Source organism: Muntiacus reevesi, chromosome 1, assembly GCF_963930625.1.
Source record: "Muntiacus reevesi chromosome 1, mMunRee1.1, whole genome shotgun sequence".
NCBI classification, from domain to species: Eukaryota; Metazoa; Chordata; class Mammalia; order Artiodactyla; family Cervidae; genus Muntiacus; species Muntiacus reevesi.
Window position 1 is genome coordinate 145,422,517 of NC_089249.1, and position 19,184 is coordinate 145,441,700.

The 19,184-nt window shown below is 41.9% G+C and overlaps 1 protein-coding gene across 7 annotated transcripts in view; it reads right to left on the reverse strand.

The window, feature by feature from the left end:
• Positions 1-19,184, reverse strand: part of FGGY (FGGY carbohydrate kinase domain containing) — a 476,938-nt gene that overhangs the window by 38,775 nt on the left and 418,979 nt on the right. The window contains exon 15 of one of the 7 annotated variants that reach the window (XM_065912048.1): positions 4,011-4,158. The exons of the other annotated variants lie outside the window; for them this stretch is intronic. Within the exon in view, the coding sequence (XP_065768120.1) occupies positions 4,075-4,158 (84 nt within the window). The 3' untranslated portion in view covers positions 4,011-4,074. Of the gene's footprint in view, positions 1-4,010; positions 4,159-19,184 lie in introns of those variants that run through there. 7 annotated transcript variants of the gene reach the window in all.

Below are 19,184 nucleotides of genomic sequence, written 5' to 3' on the forward strand. Positions count from 1 at the left end.
CTTTCAATAAACAATGCTGAAACAACTGGACACACACATGCAAAAAAAATAATAAAATAATCTATGCGCTGACATTATACCTCCCACAAAACCTAACTTAAAATGGTTCATAAACCTAAAGGTAAAGTGTACAACCATAAAAGTTCTAGAACATAACACAGGAGAAAATTAAGGTGGCCTTGGGTTTAACAATAAGTTTTTAGATACAACATCAAAAGAACAATCCACGAAAGAAAAAATCAATTAGCTGGATCATTAAAATTTAAAAACTGCTCTGTGATAGATAGACAGTTTCAAGGGAATGAATAGACTAGCCACAGACTTGGAGAACATATATTTGAGAATTTGTATCCAAAATATACAAAAAAATACTTAAAATTCAACAATAACAACAGAAGCAACCCAGTAAAAACATGACTAAAAGATATGAACTTAACCAAAGAAGATAGGCTGATAATCATATGGCAAATCATATGGCAAATAATCATATGAAAAGATGCTCAACATCGTTTTCCATTAGTGAATTAAAAATTAAAACAATAATGATATATCACTACAAACCTATATGTCACTACAAAATAGCCCAAATCCACAAAACTGGCAGTATCAAACTTTCACATAAATGGTGAGCAATAGGAACTCTCAATCTTTGCTGGTGGAACTGCAAAATAGTACAGCTACTTTGGAAGATAGTTTGCTCTTTTATAACAAATGTGAATATAGTCTTATTGTAAAACCTAGCAATTATATTCCTACCCATTTGAAAACTAAAGTCCATACAAAAACCTACATGCAAATATTTATTCATAGTCACCAAAAACTGGAGACAAGCAGGATGTCCTTCAGTAGGTGAGTGAATAAACAAACTGGTATATCTGTACCATCTACACCAACTGAATATTATTACACAATAAAAAGAAATGAACTACCAAGCCTCAATAAGACATGGATACATCTTAAATGCATATTACCAAGTGAGAGAAATGAGTCTGAAAAGGTTACATATTCATGATTCCAATTATGTGACATTCTGGAATGTAACTGTTTTTACACAACATTATGCATTTGCCAAAACCACTGAAGGTGACAGCGCAAAGAGTGAACCATAAGATATGCAAATTCAAAAGATAATGTCAGAAATGAGGGGAATCCTATGATGGAATACAGTACGTGTCAAGCAATCTAACTGTAATACAATGTATGATATGAGACAGTCTCACTGTAGGTCGTGGGAGATTAATGTGCTGATCTAAGTAATTTTGGAAATGAGTAGAGTTTGTAAAACTAAAGGCAAAAGAAACTGTACATAAACACTGTACTCTAGTTGATAAAGCTATTCTCCATAAGAGTCTGGCTTAACAATTCTGATATTTCCATACAGGTACACTGGAACTGAACAATTAAAAAATGATGGTGAATGGTGGGAGCCAGGTATCTCACTATTTGAGTGAGAGTTTACAAATAAGCGAAATGGGAAGGTTAGAATAATTCATGCTGTAACAGACTACAGTTGTAGACATCAGTATAAACTAATGTGTAGCTTAATGTAGACAGAGATGATTATATATAGAAATACTTACAGAGATGGGTATATACACAGATTAGTATAGGCACATATATTTCCTTTCACTGTCAGCTGGACTCCCTAGAAGCAAAAACAGCTCAGGAGTGAGCACACGGGATGCCCAGATTTTGGTTTCTAATATCATTCTCTAATAAAAACAAGAGTTCCTTGGAGAAGTGGCTGATTCCAGGTCTGGGGCAAGAAATATAAAAGATGAGCCTGGAACATCTTGTACTGCCCAAAATTAAAGAAGTAATTAAAAAAAATACATAAAGAATTGTGAGGTTTTATCAGAGAGATAAAGAAGGCAATTAAGGAGCTTGCAATGGTCAAAAGTAGAAGAATTGGGAAACAGAGTAAGTAGTATTGGATTATAACCCGAAATATACCATAGATATCTATGAGCCCAGACTATCATAAAGAAATGACTGAGTAAATAAAGCAAGAATGAATGAATAAGGAGATGAATCTCCCACACAGAATTCTAAGTCTATGTAAATATTCCACCCTTAAGGAAATAGAGCATAATTTCCATGCTGTTAAGTGTGGGATCCACATAGTGACTTCCTCCTAAAGAGAACAGCATATAAAGTAGAAAAAGGGTAACTTTACAGTGGAGAAACCTGGCCGACACTACCTTAGCCAGGTGATCAAAGTCAGCATTAACACTGACAAGTCATGTTGACAGTATGTACCCTTGACGTGATGTGATGAGAATGGTACTTCATCTCCGTGGTCCTCCTCCCCCAAACAACCACAGTGTAATCATAAGAGAAGCATCAAATGCCAATTGAACATTCTATAAAACTCCTCCAAACTGTCAGGGTCATGAAAAACCAGAGAAGCCTAAGGACACATGATGTTTAAGTGTAATCTAATATACTGGATGGGATCCTGGAACAAGTAAAGCATATTAAAATTAATGAAATCTAAATAAAGGATGGACTTTAATAATAACCTATCAGTATTGGTTAACTAATTGCAACAAACATACTATACTAATGTAAGATGCTAATAATAAGGGACACTGAACATGGGGTTTATGCCCAGTTTATGAAAACTCTGTATTTTTACAGAGATAAATTTTATACATAATTTCATATAATTTTCTATAAATACAACATTGTTCTAAAAAAGAGTTTATTAAAATAATGTATGAATAAGTACACACACACATACATTACGTTAGGTGGTGATGAGTACTAGGGAAACAAAATCAAGTAGGATAAGGGGATGAAGAATTCTCTACAGTAGTAGAGAAGTCAGTTTGTACAGGGTCGCAGGAATGGCATCTCTCTGATACAATGATATTTGAGCAGAGATCTGAAAGGGATGAGAGGATGAACCATGCAAATATCTAAGGAAGAGGATTCTACGCAGAGGGAACTGTATGTCTGCAGGTCCAGAGGTGGAAGTGTGCTTAGTATACAGACAGAGAGTGAAGGAGCCAGGGCAGATACGCAACCTGGGAAAGGGGCAAAGAGCCCGAGATGAAGTCAGAAAAGGACTGGGTGCCAGGCGGGTAGCCAGTGAGGATCAAATAAATGAATCAATAAATGAGATGAATGGAAACTGTTCATTTTGAAATTTATTTTAAGTGCATCAGTCTTTCAAAACAGTTTAAATAAAGAGATAGCCTTTGTAATAACCTCCCTCCCCCAAGCATATGCAAATATTTTATCTTAAGAACACAAAATCTCTTAGCCATTAATTGCTCTAACAAGACCCTCTAGACCCACCAAAGCAGTCTAAGGCATGCCATCTCCTCCCTGAAACTAAATTTCAGTCTAGTTTCTAGACAGGCAAAGTGAAATGAAGGCTTGAGGCCAACTTTTCACATAATTCAATTAAAAAAAAAAAAAACTACATATGCCTGAAATCTTTAGATAATGGAAAGAAAAGTGGATTTTCCTCTCTTCGTTATTAGAGCAATTGGCTCAAACTCTCATTTCATTTTGGACATGCAGGCACAACCCAGAGTCTGTAATTAGTTTCAAACCACCAAAGTAGAAACAGAATAAAACCTCAACTAACTGAAGGAACTTTTTTTCCCTTGACATACTTGGCTTTCAATGGCTAGAGGCATAAGGCATTGATCCAAAAAGCAAGCTTATGACTGAGACTGATTTAAAAAACAAAAAAAACAAAATAACTTGCGAAGTATGCCTTGGGTGAGTCCAATATAAGCTCCTTACCTACTGCCTTTTCCCTCTCTAATTCCAGTCCCACATAAGGAGAGAAGTCATCCTTCAGGATGACAAAATCCCCAATCATTGGAGGACAGCCCCCCAGGCTCATCACTAGCATGCTAAGATAGGCACAGAACTCTCATCTCCTTCAGAGATTTGTACCAACAGGCTGAAATAAAAAATACTTTTATTTGAACTTCCTTTTTACCAGAAAGGTACATAAACAAAGGCATTCAACTGCATGAATATGAGAATAAAGTGTGAATCTCTCAAATAGTAGGGACTTGGTCTCAGAGTATCTTGGTTTATTTACGGCTACACTCAATCACGGGACACGTCTTTGGAGAAGCCAATCTTTCTGAACCTCAGTTTCTTCATCTGTGAAATGACAATTCTAATGTCTGCCTGAAAAGATCAAGATGAAATGTAAGTTCATTTGTATATATATTTTTTAAAGAAACTTATTTACAAAATAGAAACAGCCTCACAGATTTAAAGAATGAATTTATGGTTGCCAGTGGGGAAAGGTGGGAAGGAGGGATAAATTGGGAGTTTGGGATTGATATGGACACACTGCTATGTTAACTTATATATGTGGAATCTAAAAAAATAGTACAGATGAACATATTTCCAGGGTGGGAATAGAGATGCAGATATAGAGAATGGACATGTGGTTACAGGGAGGCAAGGGGAGCGGGGGACGAGGTGGGAGATTATAGACTTGACAGATAGCTAGTGGGAACCTGCTATAAAGAAGAGGAAGCTCAGCTTGGTGCTCTGTGATGACATAGGTGGGTGGGATGGGGGTGGGATTGGAGGGAGGTCCAAGAGGGAGGGTATATATATATAGTGTATATATATATATAGGGTATATATACATATATATAGCTGATTCATTTCACTGTACAGCAGAAAATAACACAACATTGTAAAGCAATTATATTTCTATAAAAATACATTTAAAAATGAGATAAGATAAACAAAGTGAAAGTGTTAATCGCTCAGTTGTGTCTGAATCTTTGTGACCCCATGAACTGTAGCCCGCCAGGTTCCTCTGTCCATGGAATTCTCCAAGCAAGAACACTGGAGTGGGTAACCATTCCCTTCTCCAGGGTATTGTCCTAACCCAGGGATCAAAAGATAAACAATAAATAAATATTAAATAAAAAATATATGCTTTATAAGGTTAAAAATAAATTAAAAAATAAATATATACATAAAAATAGATAAAATGATATCAGTCAGTATCAGCTCAGTTGCTCAGTCATGTCTGACTCTTTGCAGCCCCATGAACTGCAGTACGCCAGGCCTCCGCGTGCATCACCAACTCCCGGAGTCCACCCAAACCCATGTCCATTGAGTTGGTGATGACATTCAACCATCTCATCCTCTGTCATCCCCTTCTCCTCCTGCCCTCAATCCTTCCCAGCATCAGGGTCTTTTCCAATGAGCCAACTCTTCGCATGAGGTGGGCAAAGTATTGGAGTTTCAGCTTCAGCATCAGTCCTTCCAATGAACACCCAGGACTGATCTCCTTTAGGATGGACTGGTTGGATCTCCTTACAGTCCAAAGGACTCTCTCTTCTCCAACACCACAGTTCAAAAGCATCAATTCTTCAGTGCTCAGTTTTCTTTATAGTCCAACTCTCACATCCATACATGACCACTGGAAAAACCATAGCCTTGACTAGACAGACCTTTGTTGACAAAGTGATGTCTCTGCTTTTTAATATGCTGTCTAGGTTGGCCATAACTTTCCTTCCAAGGAGTAATCGTCTTTTAGTTTCATGGCTGCAATCATCATCTGCAGTTATTTTGGAGCCCAGAAAAATAAAGTCGTCCACTGTTTCCACTGTTTCCCCATCTATTTGCCATGAAGTGATGGAGCCAGATGCCATGATCTTAGTTTTCTGAATGTTGAGCTTTAAGACAACTTTTTCACTCTCCTCTTTTACTTCCATCAAGAGGCTCTTTAGTTCTTCACTTTCTGCCATAAGGGTCGTGTCATCTGCATATCTGAGTTTATTGATATTTCTCCCGGCAATCTTGATTCCAGCTTGTGCTTCCTCCAGCCCAGCAATTCTCATGATGTACTCTGCATATAAGTTAAATAAGCAGGGTGACAATATACAGCCTCGATGTACTCCTTTTCCTATTTGGAACCAGTCTGTTGTTCCATGTTCAGTTCTAACTGTTGCTTCCTGACCTGCGTACAGATTTCTCAGGAGGCAGGGAAGGTTGTCTGGTATTCCCGTCTCTTTCAGAATTTTCCACAGTTTACTGTGATCCACACAGTCAAAGGCTTTGGCATAGTCAATAAAGCAGAAATAGATGTTTTTGTGGAGCTCTCTTAATTTTTTGATGATCCAGCAGATGTTGGCAATTTGATCTCTGGTTCCTCTGCCTTTTCTAAAACCAGCTTGAACATCTGGAAGCTCATGTCCCTAAAAATGCCTAGAATAGGGTACGGCCTATAATAAATGATTAACATGCATTGCTTCCTCTCATAAACATACATCCTATATTTGTACCTGGCATAGATATGGCAAAGAGTAGCCTCCTGATAAATGTCTGTTGAGTAAATAACTGAGTGAATCATCTCTAAGGAGTCTTGAATGAAACTTATATAATGATACTTAATATAATGCTGATAATAACTACCATATATTGAGAACTTACTGCTGGTCATGTGGTGTGACACGTGCCTGCATACATCATTTCACCAAAGTCTCACCACTACCCCGTAAGACAGACCTTTTCCCCTCCACTTTACAAATGAAGGACAGAGACAGAGCAATTTTCCTGGGATGACACAGCTAGCAAGTAGGAGAAATGGATTTTGAACCCACATGCTTCTGATTTCAGAGGCCATGACTTAACTGCTATAGCATTCTGGGTAGACTTTTAATGCACATTAAAAAAAGCAAAGAACCAACAAACAACAATGAAGGGCCTTTTGACTTCTTTTGTTAAAGACCTCACTAGTGTGAATAAGTCTTTGCTGCTCCCAGAATGGCCTCATCTAGTTGGATTGGCAGCTACCGGGCCAGGAATTGGTGGGACTGGTAACACTGTTAGGGACCAGCCCTTGAGAAAGTGCCTGAGCAAGCTGTCCAGTTCTGTTTCCAGGATCCAGCACAAATCTGATGGCGATGCCACTCCTGTGGGCTGGCACTGGAGGGAGGAAGCTGGGTGCTAGAGTCTTACCTTGAACCAAGAGGTTAAAGTGTCCCAGGGGCAAAAACAAACTATTCAAAGGGGAACCAGAGGTATGTTATTGGGCACAAGTGCTCCAGGATTGGGAGGCTAGAACCTAGGGCACTGGGGATGGCCAGGAGCCAGGAGGTGGCGGGGGTGGGGAGGGGTCCGTGCGGAGGGTACAGTGAAATGTTCCAGACAGGCTGTGGCAAGGAGCCCTCTCAGCGGGAGGTCCCTGACCCTGCGGTATAGAGGCAGGGCTGTCAGCGTGCAGTTATGGGGTGGGACGTGTGTGTATGGGTGCTCAGTCGCTCAGCCATGTCTGACTCTTTGTGACTCCAAGGACTGTTGCCGCCAAGCTCCTCTACCCATTTTTTTTTTTTTTTCCAGGGAAGAATACTGGAGTGGGTTGCCATTTCCTCCTCCAGGGGACCATCCTGACCCAGGAACCGAACCTGTGTTTCTTGTGGCTCCAGCATTGGAAGGCAGGTTCTTTATCACGGAGCCACGTGGAAGCCCTGACGGGGTGGGATAGAATGGCCTTAACCCCAGAACCGTCCCTGAGGTAAATGTGCCTCAGAGACCATCTGAAAATGACTAAGAGCAAGGACTCTGGTGCCAAACTGCCTGGGTGCAAAACTTAGTTTCTCTATTTACCAGCTGCGTGACCACAACCATGTTACTTCTCTGTGCCTCAGTCTCCCCATCTATCCAAAGCGGATGAGAAGGCTCCCTATCTCGTGGGGTTTTTATGAAGATTAAATATAGAGAGAGAAATGGCTAGAAGAGAACACAAGAAGTGCTGGTTCCAGGAGTATTGACATATTATCTATTGTTCTTCTTATCACCACCTCCAAAAGTTGATGAGAAAATACATGAGATGCTGTCTAATCCAACAGCATAAAATCCCTCCCCTTTCCCTCGTCCTTCACACAGTGCAACTTCAGCAGTAGAGCCAGGACTTGAACCTGAATCTCGGCATGGCTGTCTAGTAGAAAGCTCTAAGCAGTGCTGGTCTTGGCCCTCTGACTGGACATACATGCCCTTCTCTTCTTGCCAGATCCTCCTGTCATCCCAAACCTAAGCTCTTACAGCTCAATCCAAGGAGGGCTTACGACTGCATATCACACTTGTGCGTTCATATTCCCTCCTCCTTCCTGATGAGAAAGTCAATTCCTAGGAAGGTTAATAAGAAGTCCGAGGTCCCCAAGGAGGAGACCAGGGGTTGGAATCCTCAACGAGGAGGAAAGGACAAATGTCTTTTTTTTTTTTTCTCTCTCTCTCTAAATTCCTTAGTCTTAGTGACACAAAACTAAAAACTTTTTTTCCCTTTAAGCCAAGAACTGATGACTACACAACAAACAACTCAGTTTAAACTCTGTACTAAGGATTATATACCAACAAAGTATCCTGCTTGAGGACAGTTTCTCCTTCCTGAAAATCTGACTAATCTTGATATCTTACAGCGTATATTATGGGAGTGGGTCTGGTAAAATCCTTCTATTGTTAAGTTCTAATCCTGTTACCTTAAAATGTAAACTATGGAAGTTCAGTTCAGTTCAGTTCAGTCACTCAGTCCTGTCCAAGTCTTTGCAACCCCATGGAATGCAGCATATAAGGCCTCCCTGTCCATCACTGACTCCTGGAGTTTACTCAAACTCATGTCCATCAAGTCGATGGTGGCATCCAACCATTTCATCCTCTGTCGTCCCCCTCTCCTGTCCTCAATCTCTCACAGCATCAGGCTCTTTTCCAATGAGTCAGCTCTTCACATCAGGTGGCCAAAGTATTGGAGTTTCAGCTTTAGCATCAGTCCATCCAATGATTACTCAGGACTAATTTCCTTTAGGATGGACTGGTTTGATTTCCTTGCAATCCAAGGGACTCTCAAGTGTCTTCTCCAACACCACAGTTCAAAAGCATCAATTCTTCAGTGCTCAGCTTTCTTTAAGGTCCAACTCTCACATCCATACATGACTACTGGAATAACCATTGCTTTGACTAGATGGACTTTTGTTGGCAAAGTAATATCTCTGCTTTTTAATATGCTGTCTAGGTTGGCCATAGCTTTTCTTCCAAGGAGCAAGCGTCTTTTAATTTCATGGCTATAGTCACTGTCCATGCTGATTTTGGAGCCCCCCAAAATAAAGTCTGCCACTGTTTCCATTGTTTCCCCACCTATTTGCCATGAAGTGATAGGACCGGATGCCATGATCTTAGTTTTCTGAATGCTAAGTTTTAAGACAACTTTTTCACTCTCCTCTTCCACTTTCATCAAGAGGCTCTTAAGTTTTTCTTCACTTTCTGCCATAAGGATGGCGTCATTTGCATAACTGAGGTTATTGATATTTCTCCTGGCAATCTTGATTCCAGCTTGTGCTTCATCCAGCCCAGCATTTCGCATGATGTACTCTGCATACAAGTTAAATAAGCAGGGTGACAATATACAGCCTTGACATACTCCTTTTCCTATTTGTAACCAGTCTGTTGTTCCATGTCCAGTTCTAACTGTTGCTTCCTGACCTGCATACAGATTTCTCAGGAGGCAGGGAAGGTTGTCTGGTATTCCTGTCTCTTTCAGAATTTTCCATAGTTTATTGTGATCCACACAGTCAAAGGTTTGGCATAGTCAATAAAGCAGAAGTAGTTGTTTTTCTGGAACTCTCTCTCTTTTTCGATGATCCCAGATGTTGGCAATTTGATCTCTGGTTCCTCTGTCTTTTCTAAACCCAGCTTGAACATCTGGAAGTTCATGGTTCATGTACTGTTGAAGTCTGTCTTGGAGAATTTTGAGCATTTCTTTGCTAGCATGTGAGATGAGTGCAATTGTGCAGTAGTTTGAGCATTCTTTGGCATTGCCTTTCTTTGGGACTGGAATAAAAATTGACCTTTTCCAGCCCTGTGGCCACTGCTAAATTTTCCAAATTTGCTGACATATTGAGTGTAGCACTTTCACTGCATCATCTTTTAGGATTTGAAATAGCTCAACTGGAATTCCATCACCTCCACTAGGTTGTTCATAGTGATGAACCTAAGGCCCACTTGACTTCCCATTCCAGGATGTCTGGCTCTAGGTGAGTGATCACACCATCATGGTTATCTGGGTCATGAAGATCTTTTTTGTATAGTTCTTCTGTGTATTTTTGCCTCTTCTTAATATCTTCTTCTTCTGTTAGGTCCATACCATTTCTGTCCTTTATTGGGCCCATCTTTGCATGAAATGTTCCCTTGGTGTCTCTAATTTTCTTGAAGAGATCTCTAGTCTTTCCCATTTTATTGTTTTCCTCTATTTCTTTGCAGTGATTGCTAAGGAAGGCACTCTTATCTCTCCTTGCTATTCTTTGGAACTCTGCCTTCAAATGGGTATATCTTTCCTTTTCTCCTTTCCCTTTTGCTTCTCTTCTTTTGTCAGCTATTTGTAAGGCCTTCTCAAACAACCATTTTGCCTTTTTGCATTTCTTTTTCTTGGGGATGGTCTTGATCCCTGCCTTCTGTACAATGTAACAAACCTCCGTCTATAGCTCTTCAGGCACTCTGTCTATCAGATCTAAGGCCTTGAATCTATTTGTCACTTGCACTGTATAATCATAAGGGATTTGATTTAGGTCATACCTGAATGGTCTAGTGGTTTTCCCTACTTTCTTCAATTCAAGTCTGATTTTGGCAATAAGGAGTTCATGATCTGAGTCACAGTCAGCTCCCAGTCTTGTTTTTGCTGCCTGTATAGGCTTCTCCATCTTTGGCTGCAAAGAATATAATCAATATGATTTCATTATTGACCATCTGGTGATGTCCATGTGTAGAGTCTTCTCTTGTGTTGTTGAAAGAGGGTGTTTGCTACGACCAGTGCATACTCTTGGCAAAACTGTTAGTCTTTGCCCTGCTTCATTTTGTACTCCAAGGCCAAATTTGTCTGTTACTCCAGGTACCTCTTGACTTCCTACTTTTGCCTTCCAGTCCCCTATAATGAAAAGGACATCTTTTTTGGGTGTTAATTCTAGAAGGTCTTGTCGGTCTTCATCCTTCATTTTAATCCTGTTATCGTAAAATGTAAACTGTGGGAGTGGGTCTGGTAAAATTTTTACAACCTTGAGACATTCTTTTGATTTACTGTAGTCAATTAAAAATTATATAACTCTCTTGCTTAGATTTTCAAGGGGGCACTCTCCATCTTCCCTCTGATGTCTATGTTAGAAGCTTTCTCTGCCCTTTTTCACTTTAATAAAACTCTCCTACACAAAAGCTCTTGAGTGACCAAGCCTGGTCCCTGGTGCTGAAGCTAAATCTTCTTTGGAGATTATGAATCCAACACGGTACACCATAAGCTATCACTGACTTTCCCAGCTCCCACTCAGCTTGACTTTGTTGGCAGAGTAGTTTCCTCTTTATGGCATCTCCTGCTTCAAAGCATTCCATGGCTCCCTACTGCCTGTGATGAGCGGTGTCACAGTGGTCCAGGTGTAGAGCCTCTCATTTCTGGTGTTCTCCATCTGAGTCCACAGGCAACCAATGGTAGGTTACAGGATCAGAGCAAGTGAGGACAATTTTATCAGCAAAGCCTAAGAGTACACTGTATGGACATATCTAAAACCCCAACTGAAAGTGCATCCACCGGAGAAGTGAACAATACAAAAGCCCTGTGCTGTTGAGCTAGGCATGTGGAATATTTCTGATTTTCCCATTAATATTTGATGGCTACAGTGTAAGCCTCAATGTTCTCATCTGCAAGATAGGACAATACTAATTGTGCATCACGGACGGGTTGTTAGGGTTAAAGGAGAATATGTATCTAGAGTGCCTGGGTTAGCAACCCTTCGCCAAAGTGTTACCATAATTAGCACTATTATTATTGTAAAGCCCTCTCTCAGCCTTCAAAGTCCTGTACAATCTGTTCCTACTCTATTTACCCATGCACAGGGTTGTTTGATGGATTGAGATAATGGGTACAAAATCGCCCAGAAGTCTGCTGAATTGAAAACACACTCTGGTAGAAGAGAAAGATAAGGCAATTGGAATTGACAGTAACCTGCAAGGGGAGGCAGAAGAAAAGAGAACCATGGAGGAATGAATGCAAAGGATTGCTAAGGCAACAGATATCAGGCATCTCCTACGTGTCAGGCACTGCACTAAACAATTCATATATATTACATGTAGGACACTGGTGAAGATCACAAGTTCTGGATCAGGCCACTAGGTTCCACTCCTAGTTCTATCTGTCACTAACTGAATGACCTCAGTTAAGCTATTTAAAATACCCATGGTTTATTTTCTTCATCTTTCAGTTGGGATGATTTATAGCAGGGGTCGACAAATTTGTTTCTGTAGAAAGCCAGATAACAAATACTTCAGGTTTGGTTGGACATACATTTTCTGTTGCAACTACTCAACCCTGGAGCTATAGTGTGAAAGTAGCCACAGAGTAGACATGAACAGATGTGCATAACTATGTTCCAATAAAACATTATTTGCACAAATAAGTAGTGGGCAAGAACTGCCCATGGTGAGTAGTTTGCAACCTCTAATATAGACTTTATCTTATAGGGTCTACAGAGGATTGAAGAGAATACACTTCATGCTTTTTTTTTCTTTTTTAAAAAACTTTTTTTAAAAATTATTTTAATTGGAGGCTAATTACTTTCCAATATTGTAGTGGTTTTTGCCATACATTGACATGAACCAGCCATGGGCATACATGTGTTCCCCATTCTGAACCCCCCTCCCACTTTCCTCCCCATCCCATCCCTCAGGATCATTCCAGTGCACCAGCCCTGAGCACCCTGTCTCATGCATCAAACCTGGGCTGGCGATCTGTTTCACATATAATATAAATGTTCAGTTCATGCTTTTAGAACAGTGCCTTACACACTGAAATTGCTCAACAAATGTTTGCTGTTGTTATGATAATGAACCCATGGAAGAGGTGTTAGGATGGTCTTTTCTAGGGAAAGGAATTAAATCTCAGAAATAACCAGGTAACTTCTTCAAGATCTGATACTGTCTAATAGCAGCAGAGTCAGACTCAGAGCAGAGGCTGGTTGGTCTTTAGAGTCTATAATTTTTCTATTGTAATTTTGTCAACTTCACAGATCTTATCAGAACCAAGACCTTATTTCACAGACCTGAAGAGAACCTGTAACTCTGATCCTTTATCTACAAGGGTTTTAGGACTTGATTCAAAAGCAGGTGATACCCAGAATGATGAAATCAGGACTGGGATCCAAATGAGCACTGTAGGCAAGCCCTTGTCTTTATTTCCCTTGAGTCTTGATTCAAGTCAGTGGGGAACAGGTGTGGAATTCATGTTCATCCCCCTCTTGGGTGCTCACAGTCTCAGCCTTTGCTGGCTTTGGCGTCGGTTTCCTATGACACCGATGGATCAACTGCCTTTGGGGAGCCCTAATTAAGTGCACAAATAGGGCAGCTTTCCCAAATCTCACATTAGTTCTGCTGTGGAATGCCAGAATTTTCTACCATGGAAAAATGCTTTATGCCCTGACTCTTAACAAACCCAGCAAGTTCAAATGCATTTCTGGGGAGGGGGTGGGGGACAAGAATCCCAAGCTGTTATGTGAGAAGGCAAGGAAAGAAAGGGCTTTTCTTGAAAGGGGGGAAAAAAAGGGCATCCAGAAATGTCACCAAAATGCCCTGCAAACTCTCCAGCTTGCCTTGAGCTGTTCTTTGTCTGAAGAACTTGAAAGTGATTTATGTCTCTCTTTCCTTGGGTCAGCGATCGGCTTCTTAAACCTGAGACTCTGAAGCAGGTATTGACAAAGATTTCTTTCCATATGGATAAAAAGAAATACACATGGGATAAAAAGAAAAAGTAATCCCAATTAAATGGCACAGACTTTGTACATTTCAAAACTGTACACCTCTGCGATGTTATTCCTCTTTTCCCTCCTCCTCCCCTTCCTCCTCCCTCTCACTCCTCACCCCAAAGCCCAGTCTGCTGATGCCTATTCTAGGGAAAACCTCTCTGGTTCTGTAACTGAGAAGAGGCCATAATGGTTGGTTTTGAGCATGTGGGTTTAGCACTAATCAGCCGTCTGCTTTATGCCTAATGCCACATCTTTGGGAGTAAAACTATTTAGGCTACAGACCCCAAAAGGCACTGTGTATTGTCTATATCCAGAGTTCAGTGGACCACTGTGTTAATGTATTTTTCCTCATCCAAGGATGGAAAGTGGGTTGGCCTTCGAATTAATGCTCCTACAAAATAATACAATGGTGGGAGTCGCTGGGCTGGGAGTCACAGATATTTACCACCACAAGGGGATCTTCCAGGCTCCAGGCTATCACCCAGCCCAGGCTTCTGGCAGGACAGATGCAACCCTTCTACTGTCCACAAGTGGTTCCTGCTCAGGGAAACAGTAGCCTCTCTGGGGCTTGCTGCTTCAGGAGAGATGAAAGTGAAAGTCGCTCAGTCGTGAATGACTAAACCCCATAGACTACAGTCCATGGAATTCTCTAGGCCGGAATACTGGAGTGGGTAGCCTTTCCCTTCTCCAGGGGATCTTCCCAACCCAGGGACTGAACCCAGGTCTCCCACATTGCAGGCAGATGCTTCACCAGCTGAGCCACCAGGAAGGCCCCAGGAGAGATGAAGGGGCCTTTAATAAAGGGAGCCATAGCTTATTAACCTGATAAACTCTCTTTGAGTCCTGGACAATTTAATGATCAATTATTAATAATTAGACTAGGACATCAGACACAAGCTGGGTTTGTCCTGGGTGTGTTATTACTTTCCATTTTACTTCTGCAGAGCTCTTGATGGTTGGGAAATTTAGAGAAATGATCTCTAGGGTCACAGAAAACGAGAAGTTTCAGACTTTGAATTTTGTTTTTGATGCCCTTATTCTGTTGCCTCTTCTCACAGATTCCACCAGACTTTAGACTTCACAAAAGCAAAGACGTACCTAGAAACTACTGAAATATACAATTACTGAAGGTATGCCATTCTGATTCTGGCAGCTGGGGAAGAAGCTCCATTCCTAACAATCAGGAAGGGCTATCTTCTTGGAAGCCCCAGCTCAGGAGCTCCCAATCTCTGGACCAATATAATCTCCAAACCTTTTGGAGATCTACAAAGAATTGTCAGCTTCTTATTTTGCTTTGCCATTTGTGCTCAGATGGTCAGTGCTCAGTTGTGTCTGACTTTTTGGGCCCCGTGGACTGTAACCCACCAGGCTCCTCTGTCCATGGGATTTCCCCGGCAAGAATATTGGAGTGGGGAGCCATATCCTTCTCAAGGGGATCTTCCTGACCCAGGGATTGAAGCCGTGTCTCTTACTCTCCTGCACTGGCAGGTGGGTTCTTTACCATTAGCACCACGTGGGAAGCCTATATAAGCACCTTAAAAAAAAAAAAAAAAAACAAATAACCAAAAACCTACTCAACTTTTACTCTGGCCATCATGTCCTAATGAAAAAGATTTTTAAATGGGCAGGAAATTCAAATAAGAGGGCTTAACCAATACATATAGCTGATTCACTTTGCTGTAAAGCAAAACGAATACAACGTTGTAAGGCAACTATACTCCAATAAAAGTCAAGTTAAAAGTAAATCCATATACCACCAAAATATAAATAAATAAAAAGATTTTAACACTAAAGGAGAGAAAAATAGTTATCATAATCTCAGAATATAGGTAAGTCATTTAAATTGTTCACATACAGTTTTGGTAAAACCTTGACAGACTGCCCTCACTTCTTCATTTCCCCTCTACTAGTGACATTCTGTTAAAGAGCTGCAATAAGGATCAACTTTAAGGGTATGTTACCCGTGCAGTTGCCCAGGGCCCTGTGCCAAGAAGGGCTCAAGCTTTGGGTTCGGTGATTTGCAGTCCCTGTTTGGAAATGCTTGATTTTATCTTTGAATGTGTGCTTTGCGGATGAAGGCTGATGGAACAATGGAGCATGTGCTGGGCAGGTGGGGGAAGACCTACTGCCTTTCCTTTTCTAGGATCAGTTCTTGGCTATGTGCTCCTTGCCCCTGGGCACTTTACCCCATTTCCCCACTGCTGACCACGTACCCCCAGGGTGGCATAGGGAGGGGAGAGCCAGGCCAAGCCATGAGCCTGCCTGTGGTATCTCAGGGCTAGACAGGCAGTGCCGCTCAGGCCCCACGCCCCACTGCCACGGAGGGTTGCGTAGACACCTGGGAAGCTGGAAACCCTTGGGGGTGGCCTATCAGTCAGCTGCAGGTGCCCTTCATCAGTTTCTTGACTTTCAACAAGTGCTGTTAAGGTTAGGTTTTATCTGCAATGGATTAGCCAGTGCTAGAAAATGAAATTCATATTTTAAGGATGAATTAAAGGGTCTTTAATGACTTCTGCTTACCTGACAGTGACCCATTCCTGATTGGTCAACTGGAGTAACTGTGAGGAGCAGAGAATGGGGTCAAGAAATTAACCATCACCATTAAAACCAAGGGCTTCCCAGGTGACACTAGTGGTAAAGAACCTGCCTACCAATGCAGGAGACATAAAAGATGGGGGTTCAACCCCTGGGTTGGGAAGATCCCCTGGAGGAGGTCATGGAAACCCACTCCAGTATTCTTGCCTGGATAATCTTATGGACAGAGGAGCCTGGTGGGCTACAGTCCATAGGGTCACAGAGTCTAACACAAAGCGACTTAGCATGCACATGTGTCACAGAGAGACCCTGGCCCCGAAAGAGCCCCTACACTCCCCTTCTTGTAAGTAGATTCTTTGAGCAACGGCTTCGATGTTGCCAGATGTCCTTGTGGAAGGCACATCTCCCCAGGGGCTAAACACCTGCCTGTTGAGAGTCATTTCCTGCTTGGCCTGGATTGAGTGCTAATTGTCATCCTCACCATCCTTCACGGGTGGGTGGCTCTTCACAGTTCAGAAAGTATACACTAATCTCATTTTCTCTAGCCTGGTGAACTTGAAAGAGCTTATACTTCAGAATTTTCTACCAATCTAGGTTCAGGTCCCAACTCTCTCACTTTCTAGCTGTGTGGCTTCTTGTTCCCCGTTTGTTAAGTGGAAATGATAGTATCTACCTACCCCACAAAGCCTAAATTGAAGATTAAATGGGGTTGTATAATCCAGCATATTATCAGACAATCAATTAGCATCCAATCCTTTCTTCTTCCTGGCCTTCCCCTGGAGATGAGAAATGATGCTTGGGGAGGCCTTGTCTCACCTGGGAAACCCACCCAACAGGTGCTGAGCCAGGCATCTTCCCGGTCTGGACACCTATCCACTGTTCAAGAGGTTGCACTGCTCCTGGACAAGGGAGCAGCAATGAACCCTGGAGACCCGAGAAGCTGCTTTTGAAGAATCTAGATTTGGACCCACAGAACTAGTTTCAACAGATGAGAGGAAATACTGAAATGCAGGGACAACATGGAAGGAAAGGTAGAATGCATAAAGAAGCATAACCTCCTTCCTACCTTTCCTATCTTTTAGCTCTGCCCTTTGAAGAGGCTGGTGGGAACTTTGTGATTGTGTTGGAAAGGCTCAGGAGGGCAGCATGAGATGTGTTTTAGACTAAGAATCGGAAGCCCTGATTCTAGTCTCAAATTTTCTTTCTATAACCTTGGGAATGTCACTTCCCACGTGGGAAACAAATGTCTCCATCTATTAAATGCATTAGATGAGAGGACTTAAGTCAATTTCATCTTTGATACTTTATTTTTAATTAGAGAAAGGATAGCTATAAAAACATATTCTATAACCAGCTAGGGCAGGCCCATTGAACCAGGATGGACCCCTTCAAAGCCGTGGCTTTAGGAAGGACTGGCCCTAGTCCAGGATGCTGGTTTCTTGGGCAGGACATTTGGTGAGGCTTTACAGTGATTGGTCATCTGATGATTCTTGCGTCTCTACTCACACCCAGGGCACCTCGTGCAAATGGGCTGTGACTGACTTGGTGAACAGTAGCAGATTCAGACATTTCCATGCGAAGTGTTTTGACAGTCATCTCCAAACAGAAGGACCACAGTGGGCTGCTAGGACGAGAATTCTGGGGAGTACTATTTATGGCTGTGTTTCGGTTTACCCTTGGCCTAGTACACAGCGTACAGTTGAAAATGGCCCCTGCTGAAAACACTTTCTTGTCTTTTGGGGCAAAATTTCCAGATTTTTACATGCAGCCTGTCTGCTCCAGACCTGCTGCCCCTTCCTCCACCTCCTCTGGTCCCCCAGAAAAACAGGGTCATGCCCCTACTCACTCTGCTCCTGCTGGGCCTCTGAGTCATTCCCAACAGAGGCGGGACATATATTAACAGCATGTCATTAGGGATTTGGAGCTGGACAGTCCTGGGCTCAAATCCCAGTTCCTCCACTTGTTAGCTGTGTGATCTTAGGCAAGTCACCTAACCTCTCTGACCCTCAGTTTTCACCAGGTGATAACTGGAAATAACAGGACCTACCCAACAGAATGATTTTAAGGATCACAAGGAGATACATCATTGAACTAAATCCAGCCAGAGATCCTTCACTGTGTTTATCTCTCTATGCAAACCATTCTGGATGATCTGTAAAAACCAGGCTTTTGCCTCAGATTCCCTTCTTGAGTTTTGGCCCTTTTTCCTATCTTCTGGTCCAAACCCAGCAGAATGGACTGGGTATGGGCTCTGGCTGTGCTACCGTTCCTCCTGCCCAGGGACTCCTGACTGCAGGCAGGAGTTCTCCCATCGATGGACAGGAGATGTAAGTAACAATAACAGTTAATTTTATTAAGCACTTTCTGTGTTCCTGGTTTATCATCATTTCCTCCTCATATCAAACCTAGAGGCAGGCACCACTCTCAATCCTATTCAACAGATCAGGAAACTGAATGTCACAAAGGTTTAGGTCCAAAGTCACAGAGTCAAGAGTAGTGGAGGCTGAGTTCCAATACCCAGTGTGTCTGACTACAGAATCTTCTCTTTTAATCACCAGTCTCTCTGTTTTTCAGTGTTGAATCCTCCCTGCATATTCACCGCTGTCTTTTTCAATAACCATCACCACAGTAGCAACCAATAATTGAAGTCTTATACTCATTACAAGGCTTGCCTATTGGCTCAGTGGTAAAGAATTCTCCTGCCAATGTAGGAGACCTGGATCCCTGGGTCAGGAAGATCCCCTGGAGGAGGGCATGGAAACCCACTCCAGTATTCTTGCCTGGAGAATCCCATGGACAGAGGAACCTGGTGGTTCACGGGGTCATGAAGAGTCGGACACGACTTAGCGACCAAACAACATAACAATACTCATTACACAC